Raw genomic sequence first — 18,799 nt, forward strand, 5'->3', positions numbered from 1 at the left:
TATCTGGGGGGAGCTGGTTCCAGAGGGTCGGGGCCGCCACAGAGAAGGCTCTTCTCCTGGGTCCCACCAAACGACATTGCTTAGTCGACGGGACCTAGAGAAGGCCAACTCTGTGAGACTTAACTGGTCACTGGGATTCGTGCGGCAGAAGGCGGTCCCGGAGATATTCTGGTCCGATGCCATGAAGGGCTTTATAGGTCATAACCAACACTTTGAATTGTGACCGGAAATTGATCGGCAACCAATGCAGACTGCGGAGTGTTGGTGTAACATTGGCATACCTTGGAAAGCCCATGATTGCTCTTGCAGCTGCATTCTGCACGATCTGAAGTTTCCGAACACTTTTCAAAGGTAGCCCCATGTGGAGAGCATTACAGTAGTCGAGCCTCGAGGTGATGAGGGCATGAGTGACTGTGAGCAGTGAGTCCCGGTCCAGATAGGGCCGCAACTGGTGCACCAGGCGAACCTGGGCAAACGCCCCCCCTTGCCACAGCTGAAAGATGTTTCTCTAATGTGAGCTGTGAATCTTAATCTTGTCTCTGGTTGTTTAGGATTTTTATACTAATATCATTGTCCTCAACCTTGCTCAATGGGCACTACAGATTGCTTCGCATATTTCTAATATGCACATACTCCTATCAATAATGAAGCTATTACATTTTGTAATAATTGTAATTTCTGCACACATTCCAAGGTCATATTTATATAGATTACCATACAGTCATTTAAGGGCAGCCTCATATGAAGCAGTGAAGCAGTTAGAAGTATACTGGTGCATGAATCACAGTAGGCAAGCTGTTGCTGTCCAGAAAATGCATGTAGCTGACATACCTGACAAACCTAATGGTTATATTTCTAGCTGTGAAGACCCTTTTGACCTCTAGCAACAATGATGAGTACAAGCACTCCCAAATTGCAAATCTGATTTTTCATGAGTATAACATAATCCCCAGTATAGCTAGTTGTTGAGTATCTAGTTTGGAAACAATTTACCCATGGATTGTCAAATACAAGTTGCATTAACTAAACCTCATGAAAAACAATATTTTCTTCAGATAATGTTTTATGTCAAATGTGATTTCTACCATAGTAAATACTAGTTTTCAGCATGATAATTATTAGATAATATCTAATATCTTATATCTGTCTATATAAGACAGCTTTATATACATTTAAAACAGTATCTTGAGAAATCACATAATTAATGGAAACACTGATAGAATGTTCTGCAACTTAACTATTAAATAAAAATAATAAAATAAATAGGAATACTGTAGTATTGATTCTTTTGCTACTCTAGTGAGATCATCTATGAAGACATAATTTTTAGTCTCAGAATTAGAACACAATACAGATTAAAAAGGATTTAGCTAATAAATATCATACAATAATGCCTGTAATTAAATCAATATCTTTCTTCACATCACCTTGCCCCCCAAAGAATATTTTATTATTTTCTTCTTGTCTTGTACAATAATAGTATATTATCTGTTAAACACAGAAAAGGGATTTATATCCATTCATATCTTTGCATTGGTCCTCTGAAATAAATGAACAAGTTGGTTTTATTTGGTTTTATAATTTATCCATCATCCTAATTTTATGGACTTTTAGTTTTTCTTTCTTCTTTTTTGTAGTCCTTTACCTTGTAAATATTTAGTGATTAAAGCAAATAAACATTTTCTCCAGGTTAATTCCTTTGTTGGATATTCTTATCCCTAGCTATTTAGAACAGTTCAGTAAATTAATAAGCCTGCATTAATAACTTCTTTGATGAGAAATTCAAGCATAATCTAATTTTAATCTAAATTATGAGTATGGTTAGGAAAATATATTTACTAAATTCAAATTTGTCAAAACCCTTGTGCTAAGAGAAAATAGTGATCAATAACATTTATTCCCTATTTGAGCCTATCATGTTTGTGAGTGATGATATGGTAAATTGCTTCACTTAAAGATCTAACTTCATTTTGAATAGCTAATTAATATCTTGTATCTTCCAACTTACTCAAACTACCAAAAAAATTATAGAAATACCAATTTATGAACATTCAGTGTTCAAATGATGTAACTGCATAAGAATTCAGATAAGTTTAAATTTCCATTCCATTGCAATATTGTATCTCCTCTCCTTTGCAAACTACAGCTTCAAATACCATATTTTTAAGAGTATAAGACATACCTTAATGTTGGGGGAGGAAAATAGGGAAAAGAATCTGCTTACCAGGTATTTATCTGGCTAGCATCCTTAGTCCTTATTTTATCCCCGGGTTAGGGCTTTAAAAAACTTTATTCAGAGAGAGTAACAATGAAAGAGCTTGCAAGCCAGTAAGAGCTGGGAACATCATTAGCACTTGGAAAGAAAGATTTGGAGCAAGTAGATCAATGGAAAGAACCCTGTAAAGACTTGGGGCTTGGAAAACATTCTTCACAGAAAGTAACAATGAAAGAGCTTGCAAGTGGGTAAGACTGGGAACATCGTTAGCACCTGGTTAGGGCTGGAAAGAAACTTTTTAGAGCAAGTTAGAGCAAAGAAAAAACCCTGCAAAGATTAAGGGCTTGGAAAACATTCTTTGCAGAGAGAAACAATGAAAGAGCCTGTGAAGTAAGAGCTGGGAAGATCGTTAGCAGCTAGTTAGGGCTGAAAAAAAGCTGCATTCAATATAAGATATACCCAAATTATCAGCCTCTTTTAGGGAAGGAAAGTGTGTGTCTTATACTCCGAAAATATGGTAAATATTAGGGCTCTTTGTTTACAAATAATTTATTTTTATTAAGGTCAAATAAGATTCAGTGAGAAAATGATATATGAGGTGGACAGATTTCTAACACTCAGAGGGAGATAGTGAGCAGTTTTCTTGTAGATAAATTTGGTTATAACCCTAAGAAAAGAACTTACAATTGTTACCCTTGGTGCTAATATTCAGTGTGTGATTTTCATACAAGCTAGGACAGGAAAGAGTTAACATTAACATTTCATCATGATCTCCAGTTTTAATCTTGATTACCAATTCTGCTACTTAGGAGATAAAAGAAGAAATCTTAAGGGCAAACTCATGTTCTAACATTATAATAAGGCATCTGCTATATGCAATATGCCTACTTGGTTGGGTGACCAAGCATGAGAAGCTAAAAAAATTATGTCCTCAAAATCCACGAGTGTAGATGGAATAATATAAATAACTATAACTCAATTTAGATGGAACTTAAGATTTCTCGTTATATATTTTGGTGGGAGCCGCAGTAGTTTGAATCTTCCCTATCAGTATAACATAAAATGTCACTACTCATGTGGAAATGCAATCATTCTTCATCACCATTTATGAAGACTGAGCAAATGCTAGCAAAGCACAGTCTTCTGTCACAGCCCAGAGCTTGTTAAAGTTTTCCAGGAAGAATGAAAGCTTTGCAGGCCAGCATAATATAAGACAAGGAGAAAGACTGTAGAAAAATGAGCTGTATTCAGCATTGTGACAGCCAGAATTAGACAAAAGACAATGTGCAAGAGATAATGTGCAGAACATTGTTTCAATACACATTTTCACATCAGAAACAGGTATTTTGTGTATTGCCTCACAAGCAGAAACAGGTGCTGATTTTAGTTCTGTCTCTTCTTGCATAAAAATCTTGTGCTAAGAAGAAAGAGTATTTGCTCCCGAGAGGACCCAAAAGAATTTAATGTTTTCAGGGGCGGTGGGGGGGGGGGGGAAGAGTCAAAATATTCGGATTTTTGTATGTTTGACAAGAAGAATCACCTAGACAACTGAAAGGTTTTTCATTAATTAAGGTTTTTCATCAATTAAGACTCATAAGAGCTAATCTTTTAGTGTAAGAATCATAATGAGCACAGGGCTTTATTTTGAAAAGATTTGTATTCTACAATATAATCAGTTCAGGACTTTCCAGTGTTTCAGTCTTGTATTTGTAGGAGAAGAGGAATCAGAACTAGAAGGCAGAGTTAAATGCATCATTCGTTTAGAATTTTTTATTTATTTTATTTTATTTATTGGATTTGTATGCCGCCCCTCTCCGTGGACTCGGGGCAGCTAACAACAGTGACAAAAACAGAATGTAAAAATCCAATACTTGTTATAAAACCAATCACACATACAAACATACCATGTATAAATTTTAGAAGCCTAGGGGAAAAATTATCTTAGTTCCCCCATGCCTGATGGCAGAGGTGGGTTTTGAGAAGCTTACGAAAGGCAAGGAGGGTGGGGGCAATTCTGATCTCTGGGGGGGAGTTGGTTCCAGAAGGTCGGGGCCGCCACAGAGAAGGCTCTTCCCCTGGGCCCCACCAACCAACATTGTTTAGTTGACGGGAATCCATGTGTTCTCTCAAGAGACCCAAATCCAACTCCCCCCCCAATTCCACTTACCTTATCTAACACCAATACAAAGCTGAGCTGAGTAATTGACTGGATTCTTGTGTATAGGCCTCAATCATAAGTCCTCTGTTCTTAAACACAATAAATGATCCTAGTTCTTTGCTGCTGACAGTATTCCTTCTTTCCTGCCTCAAAGTTATTAAAAAATACATTTAAAAATTTAATTATTATTAATATTAGTAAATATATTGGCATTCCATTTAACAAATTAAAGAAACAAACATCTTTTGGACTATCCTATATGTGCCCTGGGAATTATTATCTGTAGTAGCAGCAACAATAGGAGCAACAGTAGTACAGTATATTGATAATACTGGAGCATCAGCAAGAGGCTATTGAATTACAAAATATACACATTGTAGAGTTTGTTCTAGCATACAGTATATGGAAGAGTATGATAGCTTACGATACTCTTTCCCTTCATACTGTCAATTATGATGAAAATGCACTCCCAGATTTATATTGGTTTATGTTTATATTGATTGCAAATGCCAAGACCTAGCATATCCAAAACCACCAAATTGCAGAAGGTTGACATAATTCCATGTGTCCATTGCTGATGATTGAATCAGAACAAGTAAGGAGGCAAAATAAAATGCTAAAATTAATAAATTAAATTTTAAAATATTTTTTTTAAAAAAAAATCTAATTTTTTTAGATTTAGAAGTCAACCCCCATGGCCAGTGTATGAAAATCATATACAGAACTTGCAATGCAATATAGAAGAGCTTCATGTATGGGGAGTACAGGATTGGGACTAAATAGCTGAATTTGAAGAGGTTTTTTTTATCATATTCATGATTTTTTCCCCTAGCCTCAAAGGGTGGTACATGCAGTATTCTAATAGAACTAACCCTGTTAGAAAAAAAGCAAGTTGGGAATCAGGATAAGTTTGAAACTTTTCTGATTGTTTCTATGGGAAACATTTTTTTTTTGTTTTGGAAAGCTTTAAAATGGGGTAGCAGTCGAAGATGATGGGTTTTAGAATGTGATTTTATTGATTTGTGTATGTGTGTATGGCCCAAATTAAGTTTTCATTCATACCTTTTTGCTTTGGAATTAATATTTTGGGGACCCTGGATTGCATTGAACTCCTCATTTCCAAATCTTTGTCCTTCCATAATGATGTACTTTGAATCCCAAGATTCACAAGGAAAATCTTATGTATAGTTTCCTGAAACTAAGAGATGTAACATGTTTTCAAGATTTGATTTGGGATGCGCAGTCTGTGGAGCTCTTTTGCAATATAGCTAATTTAGGTTTACCTTTGCCTTTAGAAATAGAAGCCCATTATTTGATGTGAGGGCAGTCTCTGGCCATCAGTCCAATTTACTTTTTAAAAATGGGGGGGAGGGGGAGTTTCTAGGGAAAAGCCTGTGTTTGGAGTGCACCATTGCTTGGTGTGCCTGAGAAAATGCAGAATATAGTTAATAAATAATAAAGGTAGCTTTTAAAAGTCGTGCTTGTCCTGTTATTGCTTCAGCCAACAGTAGCAGATCATATCCGCTGTCCAAGGTTTTATTTAGCAAGGGCTTCGAGCAGTCTATAGGGACATTATGAACAATTGAGAGTGTACAAGAGAACATAGAAAGATAGAATGAAAGATTTTAGAATCAAGGAGGAAACTATTGAGGAAGTCCCCAGGTAACACCAATAATTATGCGGGGGCAAGGATTATTTTCATATGTAAAGCATTTTAAATTAAGCATTCACCATCTGTTCTGCCCCTTAATTACAAACGCAAAAGGTGCAATAAATCATACTTGAGCCATAAAAGAAATACTGGCTACTAGTGATTTACATGCATGCACCTCATCTTTTATTAGGTACCATCTGGAGTAGCTGTATAGGGCAGGTTTAAGGGAGACTGGCTGCAGCTGCTGTGAAGAGGCTGTATTTATTATGACTCATAATTTCTTCAAGTCATCATCAGAAGCTTTAAAACGAAATGATTTGTGGGAGTATGACAAAGGTCCATAAAACTGTATTGTGTGATGATCATAATAGTGCTCCTTAAGCTGTGTTTGATGCTCTGCGAAGTGCTCATAATTATGTCAGTTACACTGCATTTGCATAGAATATCTCCGGGACCGCCTTCTGCAGCACAAATCCCAGCGACCGGTTAGGTCCCTCAGAGTTGGCCTTCTCCGGGTCTCGTCGACTAAGCAAGGTCGTTTGGCGGGACCCAGGAGAAGAGCCTTCTCTGTGGCGGCCCCGACCTTCTGGAACCAGCTCCCCCCAGATATCAGAGTTGCCCCCACCCTCCTTGACTTTCGCAAGCTCCTTAAAACCCACCTCTGTCGTCAGGCATGGGGAAATTGAGATTTCCCTTCCCCCTAGGCTTATAGAATTTATACATGGTATGCTTGTATGTATGAGTGGTTCTTTAAATTGGGGTTTTTTAGATTGTCTTTTAATATTAGATTTGTTTACATTGTCTTTTTATATTGTTGTTAGCCGCCCCGAGTCTTCGGAGAGGGGCGGCATTTATTTGTTTGATTTGATTTGATTTGATTTGTATGCCGCCCCCTCTCCGTAGACTCGGGGCGGCTAACAACAATACAGTGGTCCCTCGATCATCGCGAGGGTTCCGTTCCAGGACCCCAAGCGATGATCGATTTTTCGCGAAGTAGTGGTGCGGAAGTAAAAACACCATCTGCGCATGCGCAGATGGTGTTTTTACTTCCACCGCCGCCCGCCCTTCGCCCGCCCACCCTGTTGCTCGCGCCTGGGGTTTTCCCGCGCGCGTGCCGCCCGCCCGCCCACGCTGTTGCTGGGGCCGCTTCCCAGCTGGGGAGCGGAGCTGGGGTGTCCCCAAGCGCGCACGCACCGCCCACGCTGTTGCTGGGGCCGCTTCCCAGCTGGGGAGCAGAGCTGGGGTTTCCCCAAGCGCGCGCGTTGCTGGGGCCGCTTCCCAGCTGGGGAGCGGAGCTGGGGTGTCCCCAAGCGCGCGCGCACCGCCCGCCCGCCCACGCTGTTGCTGGGGCCGCTTCCCAGCTGGGGAGCGGAGCTGGGGTGTCCCCGCGCGTGCCGCCCGCCCGCCCACGCCGTTGCTCGCGCTGCCGCTGGGGTCTTACCGGGGCAAGAGGGGGAAGACCCAGGGAAGCCGCCCAGCTTCCCAGCTGGGGAACTCCAGCATCTACGCATGCATGGCCATAGAAAAAAAGGCACGCATACGCAGATGGTGGAGTTTACTTCCGGGTTGAAAACTCGCGAAATAGCCCTTTCGCGATGCTCGAGGACGCGAAACTCGAGGGTTCACTGTAATATAAAACATCATGTAAATCCAATACTAAAACTAATACTAAAACAATTAAAAAACCCTTATTTGTAAAACCAAACATACATACAAACAACATACCCTGCATAAATTGTAAAGGCCTAGGGGGAAAGAATATCTCAGTTTCCCCATGCCTGATGGCAGAGGTGGGTTTTAAGGAGTTTACGAAAGGTGTACAAATCTAATAAATACTAATACTACTACTAATAGGGACTATATATGATGAGAGAGAGAGAGAGAGGAGAGGAGAGGAGAGAGCAGACTCACACTTTTTTATTCCCATTGTCTCTAAGGTTGGTCATTTTATGAAGTGGAACTTTATGAAAATAGAGACAATACACTAATTCCCATTAGATGTGCCACCTCATAAGTCATCTCCCCCACAGGCACATCTGTGTAGAAATATTCCCTGATTTCTCCAAGAAGAATCAGAAGGGACTCAGAAAGGTGAAATTGACGACTACTGCTGATAGAAAAGGTTCACTGGATTCCACCCAATAAAATTATTCCAAAGTAAATCAAAACTACTCTCACAAATGTCTTATTTAATAGCACTTTATCTCTGCAGCCACCGTTTCCCTTTGCAGTTACTGTATGACAGGTTTTTTGTAAGTACAGTAGTATATTTTTTATTAATGCGCTGGAACATCAGAGTGGCTGGTATATTTATGGCCAAGAAATGCCTGCTCATAAGTGAATAGTTTTTTCATTCCTCATAATAGCATATATGCTTGCCTTCAGTCCTGTTCTGAATGACATTTTTATATCAAATATAAAAGCAAATCTACAATTCAACCCTGAAACAAAAAATCAGGTTGCAATACTGAATTGTGCTTTGAATCAACTTCCAGCGATCTGAAAATTCCTGATTTTAATCAATATGCTGTGAAAATTTACAAAGAAGAAAAAATTATAGTGCCTATTGCTATCGTTGCTCAACTCCTTAGAACCCAAGCCATATTTACATATTTCCAATTTACACATAAGGCAGCATTAAAAGGCAGGATTTTAATGCAGTGCTAAGTTATATTAGTAATAGTTCGGCTTGTAGATATTTAAATATTATAATAATACATGATAATGCACAAGCATTATGATCATAATACCTAAGAGACCTGTAAAGAAGTGTTCTGCTCAGGCTCAGTGCCAGATTTTGTGGGTCCGTAGATATCTAATCTTCTTCATAAAACATCTTAAGGGGCTGGCATCCACAATAAAAAATTAATTAGAAAGAACAGGGATCGTCATGAATGGGAACCATTATTATTATTATATTATTATTTATTAGATTTGTATGCTGCCCCTCTCCGTAGACTCAGGGTGGCTCACAGCAATAATAAAAACAATATACAATAACAAATCTAATATTTAAAAATATCTAAAAACCCATTATTTAAAAAGGCATACACACAAACATACCATACACAAACTTTATAGGCCTGGGGGAGATGTCTCAATTCCCCCATGCCTGACGGCAGAGGTGGGTTTTAAGGAGTTTACGAAAGGCAAGGAGGGTGGGGGCAATCCTAATCTCCAGGGGGAGCTGGTTTAGTCGACGGGACCCGGAGAAGGCCAACTCTGTGGGACCTAACCGGTTGCTGGGATTCATGCGGCAGAAGGCGGTCCTGGAGATATTCTGGTCCGATGCCATGAAGGGCTTTATAGGTCATAACCAACACTTTGAATTGTGACCGGAAACTGATCGGCAACCAGTGCAGACAGCGGAATGTTGGTGTGACATGGGCATACCTAGGGAAGCCCATGATTGCTCTCGCAGCTGCATTCTGCACGATCTGAAGTTTCTGAACAATCTTCAAAGTAGCCCCATGTAAAGAGCATTACAGTAGTCGAACCTCGAGGTGATGAGGGCATGAGTGACTGTGAGCAGTGACTCCCGGTCCAGGTAGGGCCGCAACTGATGCACCAGACGAACCTGGGAAAACGCCCCTCTCGCCACAGCTGAAAGATGGTTCTCTAATGTAAGCTGTGGATTGAGGAGGACGCCCAAGTTGCGAACTCTCTCTGAGGGGGTCAGTAATTCCCCTCCCCCAGGGTAATGGACGGACAGATGGAATTGTCCTTGGGAGGCAAAACCCACAGCCACTCCGTCTTATCAGGCTTGAGTTTGAGTCTGTTGACACCCATCCAGACCCTAACAGCCTCCAGCCACTGGCACATCACTTCCGCTGCTTCGATTACTGGACATGAGGTGGAGATGTACAACTTGATATCATCAGCGTACTGATGATAGCTCACCCCATGCCCCTGGATGATCTCGCCCAGCAGTTTCATGTAGATATTAAATAGCAGGGGGGAGAGGACTGACCCCTGAGGCACCCCACAAGGGAGAAGCCTAGAGGTCGACCTCTGACCCCCCACTAACACCGACTGCGACCAACCGGAGAGGTAGGAGGAGAACCACTGAAGGACAGTGCCTCCCACTCCCATCCCCTCCAGCCGGCGCAGAAGGATACCATGGTCGATGGTATCGAAAGCCGCTGAGAGGTCGAGAAGCACCAGGACAGAGGATAAACCCCACAAAGCCAGAAGGTTTGGGGGATGCTGGGCTAGAAATTGTCAGGAGAGCACATCTATTGTTGTGGGTCAGTACAGGAACAATAAAGTCACAATTTACCCACTTAACGATCTTTGGAGAAATAGGCTTGGATTTTTTTCTTTCTTTCAACAAGGTCCTTCCTCCTCCTTCCTTTAATGTTAAAAATGTTATTGGCATTATTTGCTATAGACAGGAGAAATCTGAGTTCCCATTTACTCAGACCCTGAAAATCAGTTCAGAACAGAGTTTTAGAGCTTCATAAACAAGTAATCTGTTCAACCTGCACAGATGATTAATGAGGATGCCAATGCTGGAGGTAAATTATAATTACAATTATTTTGCAGTATGACAAAATTCCAAAGTAAAAAACCATTAATAATAACACCATATTGCATTCTGTTTTCCTGGTGATGTGAACCTCCTTACAATTTTCTTCTCCAGCAAATGAAAAAACTATTATATCTATGTGGCTTTTAATTGTTTTCAAAGCAGATACGGTATTTGTAATTTCCAAATAACGTTGTTTATGCCTGTTGAGTATGAATTATTACATTATTAATACTGTGAGTTATTAGTGTGTGTTAAAATTTTTAAAATAGTATTGATTTGAAATGGAAAAACGTGCTTCATTCAATTTGCATAGGTTAGACATGTATAGCCTGAACTTTTTAATGAAAAAATTGTAATTTATTTCATAACCTAATTGCTTCTGTCCATATCTAGTATTGTCACATGCATACTTTGAGACGAAATCACAGTAAACTGTGGCCTTCTGAATAGCAATAAACTAGATTCCCAGATTCCTTTACCTTTGTCCCTAATTAATGAAGCTTCTGGGATTTGTAGTTTGAAAGCACTTGAAAATCCACGGTGCTATTGGGGCTAAAATCTCACCCTGGATTTAATGGATTCCCAGGAACAACTCCACAAAGGACAAAACAAAACAAAACAAAACAGGGAATCTGATCTGAGTCTGATTTGAAGTCAAAGTCTAAAACAAGTTATGCTTTTCTACTGCTTACTTGTCTTTCTATGGCCAGTATTAAGAAGTTTACAATGTTGTTTCTAAACTTGATCCCAGATAACATCTCTACAATCACTATATTCAAGAATGCTTTCCCCCCTATTCATAGTATTAATCATCCACAGATCAACCTTTTTAAATTGTTTTTTTATCAAAGGCTCTTAAAAGTTAATATCCCAGGTAGTATTATTATCTTATTCAATAGATTTTGTAGGTTGATTATATTCTTGCCCTGGAAACTATTTTCACATTGATGGTATAAAAATACTATTTTATTATTTGGGTGTCACTTGTCAGCATTACACAATAGCATTACAGTAATGTTGCAATTATTTATCAAATTCTCCAAACTTAAGTCTTTTTTTTTTGCAACCTGGCTTTGGTTGACACATTGTTAGGTACAAAATTCAGCATTTGCCTCCATTTGAACATTGTTTGTTTCAGCCTCTTTTCCTATTAATTTGGCCTTGCTTTTAGGATCATCTCAAAACACACCACTTACTGCAAGCAGAGAGATGGGCATGGAAGTCCATAGTTAGTCATATTTGGCAGCAAGTGTATTTTGAAAGCAGCAGTAGACACTATGAATCCCTGTTCATTCCATTGATCATTTTCCCCATTTTCAGAGTTGACCCCTGAAGAAAAAGCGCAGAAGATTGCTAAAGCTATGCGCAAACAGTCTGCGGAAGTGAAGGAGAAGTGGGAAAGCCTGAATACTTGTGCCAGTGGTTGGCAAAAACAGATAGACCAAGCCCTGGAGAAACTTAAGGACCTGCAGTGTTCTATGGATGACCTGGATGCAGACTTGAGAGAGGCAGAGAATGTGCGAAATGGTTGGAAACCTGTTGGAGACAGGCTGATGGCCTTATTGCCGGATGAAGTTGATAAGACAACTGTAAGACCCCAGTAGTCATTTAAATGCATTGCTAACTGATGTTTAGATTTTGGCTATGAAAACTATACAGTGGTACTCAGGTAGCCATAACCCAGTGCTCAGCTGGATCCAGAATAGAAAACAGTGAAATAGCTGTATTATTCCTGTTTCATACTTTTCCATTGAGAATGTGTAATATTTCATTAAAATTATTTTGACAGTAGTAAAATGACAATAGGAGGCATATGTTCGTAGTTATCTATCTATCTATCTATCTATCTATCTATCTATCTATCTATCTATCTATCTATCTGTGAAAAACACTCATATATTAATAACAAAATCTTTACAGAACCGTAAAGTCTACAAACTTGAAATTTGCCACATATATTCCTCTTCCCTTCTAGCTGCTCACTAGGAAAGGATTTTTCAAAATGACCATAAGAGCATGCGTATTTCTTATATTATTATTAACAAGCTCTGATGCTAAAGAGTTCTACTCCCCCTCTCAACCTGAAAAGAAATCTGATCCAAATGCAAAACACAAGCAGAGAAGTTTCAGTTTCGCTTTTGCTTTCACAGCAGCAAGTAGTTTTACTACAGGAGAGCTGAACTGAGCCACACACAGATTCCTTCCTGTCTCCTTGCTCACACATCAAATACTGTTTTGAGTTTCCAAACATCCTTCAATTTTCTCACATACTAGCAGGACGCTGGCCAGATGATGCTGGTAGGCAGAGACAGATTTCTCCACCCCCTTATTTCCTTCCTCCATTCAGACGAATCTGTTCCTTCTACTGTAACATAAGTTAAAGGGAAAAGAAGCAAAAAACGCAGGAAAAGATTTACAGATGCAATTAGGGAAACCCAAGTAAGGGAAGCTGCCTGTTTCTCCCATGACCAGTTCTATGTGGCAGGCTCCAGAGTCAGTTCACTTGACAGGCTGGTCATCAGCCAACCAGAAAGCCAAAACAGGAATCTTATTTCCAGGGAGGTCCTGAGTAATTCATCTGAGGAACGAATTGAAAGTCTATGCTGTGCAAATAATGTCTTTGTAACAGAAACTTAGCTTACCATCTCTAATGAAATAATATAGTCCCTTTTTAAACTACTCATTAATTTTCAAGCTTTAAGTATCAATCCATCAAGCCCCATCACATATTTTTATAGCGAAGCATGGGTACCAGCTAGTGCAGTGATGGCGAACCTATGGCACGGGTGCCACAGGTAGCACATGAGGCCATATCTGCTGGCACGCGAGCTGTTGCCCTAGCTCAGCTCCAGGTGATTTTTTGTTTACACAGAGGCTTTGGGAGGGCATTTTTGCCTTCCAGAGAGCCTAGGGGGATAGGGAGGGAGTTTTTACCCTTCTCTGGCTCCAGAGAAGCCTTTGGAGCCTGAGGAGGGCAAAATATGAGCCTACTGGGGCCACCAGAAGTTGGGAAAAAGGCTGTTCTCAGCCTCCAGAGGGCCTCCAGGGGTTGGAGGAAACTGTTTTCACCCTTCCCAGGGATTGAATTATGGATGTGGGCACTCATGAATGTGCAATAGCGCACGTGCACGCTCTTTCAGCACCCGAGGAAAAAACGTTTTGCCATCACCGAGCTTGTGTATATAATGAGAGCAACATAGCTAGAGGGAAACTCTTTCTGTGTCCCCTGAGTTTTAGGCACCCTAACCATAAGGGCTAATTAATTAAATGCTATTGTCAAACTGGACTACAGAGATCTGTTCCCTGTCACTTCCACTTGTTCACCATACAGATGGGGATGCTACAGGTGTGTTATTTATGAAGGGATATTTTAATTATGCAGTGAGGTGATATTTTAATTATTTAGCCCTGTTCTAAGAATGCATTGTTTTAATTGGATGGCTGAAATTCCTCTCAAAATATATTTTCCATATATTGAGGAGAAAGGTTGATGTCATAAGCTGGAATATTCACACAATTATCTGCCTATGAAACAAAATGAATCTATTCCCCCTTAAATGCCTTTGAAAATCTCAGGACTTTCTTACCATAAACTATTCTGCTACAAGTCTAGGAATTCCAGATTATAATGACTGATAGTAGAAGACCAAAGAACTTATGTTGTTCTGAAGTCAATGAGCATTTTAGCATTGAACTTAGAAGCATTTTGCCTGTATGTTCATGGATTGTCTAGAAAATGACAAATTAGACTATTTATGAGTAATGGAACATTATTCATAAATACACAACGTTCTGCCTGAGGTTTGTTCTTATTTTCAAATGAAGATTACTGCTAAGCTAAATTCAATGAAACACAATTTATTTTGCCTTAGAAGTAAATCAAAGCAGATTTAAATATGTTGATTTAAACATAAAATATCTATTTTTCCTTTTTTTGAATTTGAATAAAAACATAAAAGAATGATTTTACATACTAGTGGGAATCTTTCTTTTTTTCTTTTTGCCAGCAAGAGGTATTTGTTCACGTCTTAATGGTATTTGCATAAAGAACAGTAAAGGGAAACCTATTATGTTTACTATTTATTCAAATAATATTGTCTGTTCAGGATTATTTCATCTATTAACATCAACATTGATGTTGAAAATTATGTACTAGTAATTCTTGTGGAAAACATTATGAAGTTGGAAAATTGTTTTCAATTTTGTAGAATTGTCTGGCTTTCAGCAGATTTCATTTTTATGTTTTATTAATGCAATATAAAGGTAATGAAACCCAAATTAAGACGTTCTAACACTTTTTATTGAATTTGAAAATGTGTTTAAGTATCTTTGCTTTGCTTTCTCATTTCTACTCTTTATTTAGTGGCTTATTGTTTCCTGGTAGACCTTGACAATATAATACATTGCTGGCAAGTTCACTGCTTTTTTATATTCACATGTATTTAAGGAAATTCAGGAGAGATAGTGAAATAATAAAAATGAAGGATACTTATATATATCATTTAGAGATTATTGTAGCTTTGCTCTTCAAGGCTTTTAGTAAAAACAGTTGTGTATTCTCTTTTCTAGGCCTTTAGAGAAGAAATTTCACCAATCAGCTTGAAAATCAAATGCATCAATGACTTATCCAGTCAGCTCTCTCCACTTGATCTTCATCCATCTTTGAAAGTCTCACGACAGCTGGATGATTTGAACATGCGGTGGAAACTTCTACAGGTAGCTTTTATTGGTTAAGAGTTAGGGAGAACCATGAATATGTCACTGATTCCACATTATCTCTGACATTAGGGAGAAAAATCCTTTGGCAATATTGATAAATGACCAGAAATTACAGCCTTGCCTCAATCATAGCATTGCACAAATCTCATAAAATGATATACATACAAGATAATTTTCTCAGATTGTATCTGCTAAATTGAATCTTCATTGAATATCAAAATGATTCAACATATTATTTGGGTAGAAGTGAGGAGTAGTAGCTTGATGGAAATACACAGATTCTGACAACCATAAAGCTGAAAACAGGTTGCTTAAGTCATACCATGCAACCGCTTGGTCTATATAGGCAGTTATAGCTGCATCATTCTTTAATAGAACATGAATTCTATTAATGTTAAAGCTAAGGTTCAGGGAGATGCAGTCTAGGTTGAGCGCAGAGGATTCTCGCCTGAGGCAGGATTGAAATAAATTGTTAGCTGTGGTGGAGTTCTCCGCAGATGCAATGCTCAACTATGTCAAATTTGCATCTCGTGCCATGGCAGCTAGTGTCACATCTCGCTGTCTGCTTTGGCTTCGCCATTGGTAGGTGGATATGTGCTCTAAATGACACCTAGCTGCAGTTCCCTTACTCAGGATTTTTGGGTGAATGCCTGGATTCAATTCTAGTAGAGGACACGGAAAAGAGTAAGGTGTTTCCCCAAGTACATAGGCAAGCAGACCATCGCCCTGCTCCATATTTTTGTTGGCAGCCCTTTCGGCCCAATTCTTCATTTGACGGCCCCCAATTCCAAAGGTTATACTTCCAGGGGGCAGACAAACACCAAGACAGGTCCACCACAAGGTACAGAGGCAGGCAGTTCATCCAGTTGAGACACCCCTCCCAGGGATCTGGGTTCAGGGCCTTTCATAGGTTCAAATGACTCTGGGGAGGCAAGACCAATTGGTGGCAGGATTCAACATTTTCCCATCCAATGGGAACTGCAAATCCTCAGACTCCTGGGCCCTAAAGACGATCAAATTCGGCCTCACCATAGAATTTGTTTCCTGCCCTGTCCCCCAGCCAATTCATCCAGTGCCCCATTCTCCCCTGCACTGTTCGGAGAGTCCAATGTGGGTTGTTCTTCAGCCTCATTGGCAGGGACTGAGTTAAAAATTAACATAATTATGTCCCGCCCCCCTCTACCTCCTCAGGTTCAGTCTTAAAAACTCAGTCATAGTGTAGGGACTATGAGTTTTCTTCTCACAGTATGTGAGATTTATAGGATGTTTACTAACAATAATTTTTTCTCCTTTTTTTCCCTTTCTCTATAGGAGGAAGACCTGGATCTCGAGAACCACTGCCCTCCGGGGTATTGTTCTCCGTCTCTTCAATCCCTGAGAGGCCACTGCTCTCCGGAGTATTGCCTTGCTGAAAGGGATCGCTGGATTGGGGTCCCTGACGCCCGCGATCAGACACCCCCCCCCCAACCACTCTTCCAGCGCAACGAGTCTCCGAGTATCGGTTCTTACCGATCAGAGGAGCAATCAGTACACAGAATTTCCCCATGGGGGGAAATCAGCTGTAAGGCGATCCCAGCAGCTCCCAGACAGCGTTCCTGCCGATCGGCAATGGAAAAAGGAAAAAAAGATCAGCTGTTCGGAGGCCCTTTGCAGCCACCTTGTTCCCGATCGCTCAGAGGAGCAGAGATCGAAGGAATTGAAGGGGGGGGGGTGCAGAAGATGATTGCCGAGCTGCCCGAAGTTGCGCCCGCCATTTTGGCGCAGGGCCAAAGCCTCTGAGTCCCCCTCCGGCCGTTTGAGAAGCAGAGCTTTTCCCGCCTGATGTCACGGCCGCCATCTTGTTTGCTAAGGGGTCAGAGTGACTAGGCTCTTTTCAGCCTATCCCAGGGCCGCCATCTTGCTTCAGGGCGTTGCCAGGACAACGAAGCTATTATGGGCTTCTACCTAGTATCCAGCCAATCACGAGCAGGAAAAACAGATGACATGTTATTTAGGGGACACCAGCTTCCCTAGTCCACCATTTTACTTGCTTTTAAGCAGTAACCTCGTGTTTTTGGCTCGGTGTTGTTACAAACATGTCTCAATCCAGTCCCAGCGCTCCTGTGCCCTCCTCCTCCAAGAATAAAAGTAAGGACAAGGGGCCCAGCTCAAAATCTAAGGGGAAAAGCTCTCAGTCCTCCAATGCACTAAAGGAGGCTGAGAAGAAAATAAAGGCCCTCGAGGCCCAGCTGGACAAAGCAAAACCAAGACAAGGGCCTAGCCCCTCAGCCATGGTTATTCCACCCGTTTATCAAAGCCCGCTGGGTCCTCCTCCCCTGTCATCGGCCACCTTCGAGGGGCCTCCCTTTCAAAGCGCTGGGGGTCTTTCACCAGACCGCCCATTAAGTGCCCCCCCACCATCTGAGGGATTTCAGAGATCAGAATGGAGCAGGCCTGCCTCTCAACCTCCAGCAGCTACAGCCACATTCACGCCCACAGCAGCAGGGCTCAGGGGCTCTACAGATAACTGGCAAGCCATGTCTCCCTCGGTACAAGACATGATTGCTTCAGCTTATGCACAGGGCATAGCAATTGGGGCCCAACAACAACATCAATCCCCACTGCCACCTCGCCCCAGCAGGCAGGATATCTGGTCAGCTCCTGCACCTGCACCTTCCCTGCATGACTCTTTTCAGGAGGAGCAAGAGTTCAGAGAGGCCTTTTCAGACCCAGAGAATGAGCTGTCGGGGGATGAAGCCACCTTACCAGAACAGCCTGTATTAGCAGGCTTATTCAAGGCACCCCTTTTCAGGGTTCTCCTAAACAAGGCCAGAACCACACTAACTTTGACCAGTGCCCAAAAGACGGCTGACCAGGATGTGGGCACATTACCCGCTTCCAGACTCATTAATGAGCCTCAAAGGGACTCAGAAACTATCCCTGCAGTGCCCATATTTGCAGAAAACATAAAGAGGCCCTGGCAGCAACCAGCAGCAGCTCTGGGTCCCTCAGCTCTGGACAAGAAGCTTTACTCCTTCGATCCAGAAATAGAGGATTTGCTCCAATACCCGGCTGTGGATACCCCGGTTACCTCGCTAATTTCCAATGCCCTGGTTCCATCGGAGATGGCGGATGGTTTGCGGCCCGATGATAGGAAGGCCGAGAACCTGATCCGGAGAATGCACCAGCTATGTGCCTGGTCCTTGAGAGCTGCTATGGCAGCCTCCTTCTTCAACCGGGCCTCAATCCTTTGGCTTCGAGACATCCTCCCCAGGTTGGGCCCGGAGGACGCTCGCCTTCGCCAAGACATTAATAAATTGATCGCCTCCACGGAGTTCTCCGCCGATGCCACCTTGGCTGCTTCTAGGTTTTCATCCAGGGCGATGGCTACCAACCTTTCCACTCGACGCCTAATATGGCTCCGCTCTTGGCAAGCGGACGCCAAATCGAAATGGCGTCTTGCAACCGCGCCCTACCAAGGGACCACACTTTTTGGAGAATCACTAGATAAAGTCTTGATCGAGGATAAAGACAAGAAAAAGG

General features: G+C 41.2%; 1 protein-coding gene across 1 annotated transcript in view; it reads left to right on the top strand.

The window, feature by feature from the left end:
• The window catches only part of UTRN (utrophin), a 463,318-nt gene that overhangs the window by 344,022 nt on the left and 100,497 nt on the right, over positions 1-18,799 (top strand). The window contains 2 exon segments of the mRNA XM_070733661.1: positions 11,879-12,147; positions 15,128-15,274. Coding sequence (XP_070589762.1) covers positions 11,879-12,147; positions 15,128-15,274 — 416 coding nt within the window.

This window comes from Erythrolamprus reginae, chromosome 1, assembly GCF_031021105.1.
Source record: "Erythrolamprus reginae isolate rEryReg1 chromosome 1, rEryReg1.hap1, whole genome shotgun sequence".
NCBI classification, from domain to species: domain Eukaryota; kingdom Metazoa; phylum Chordata; class Lepidosauria; order Squamata; family Dipsadidae; genus Erythrolamprus; species Erythrolamprus reginae.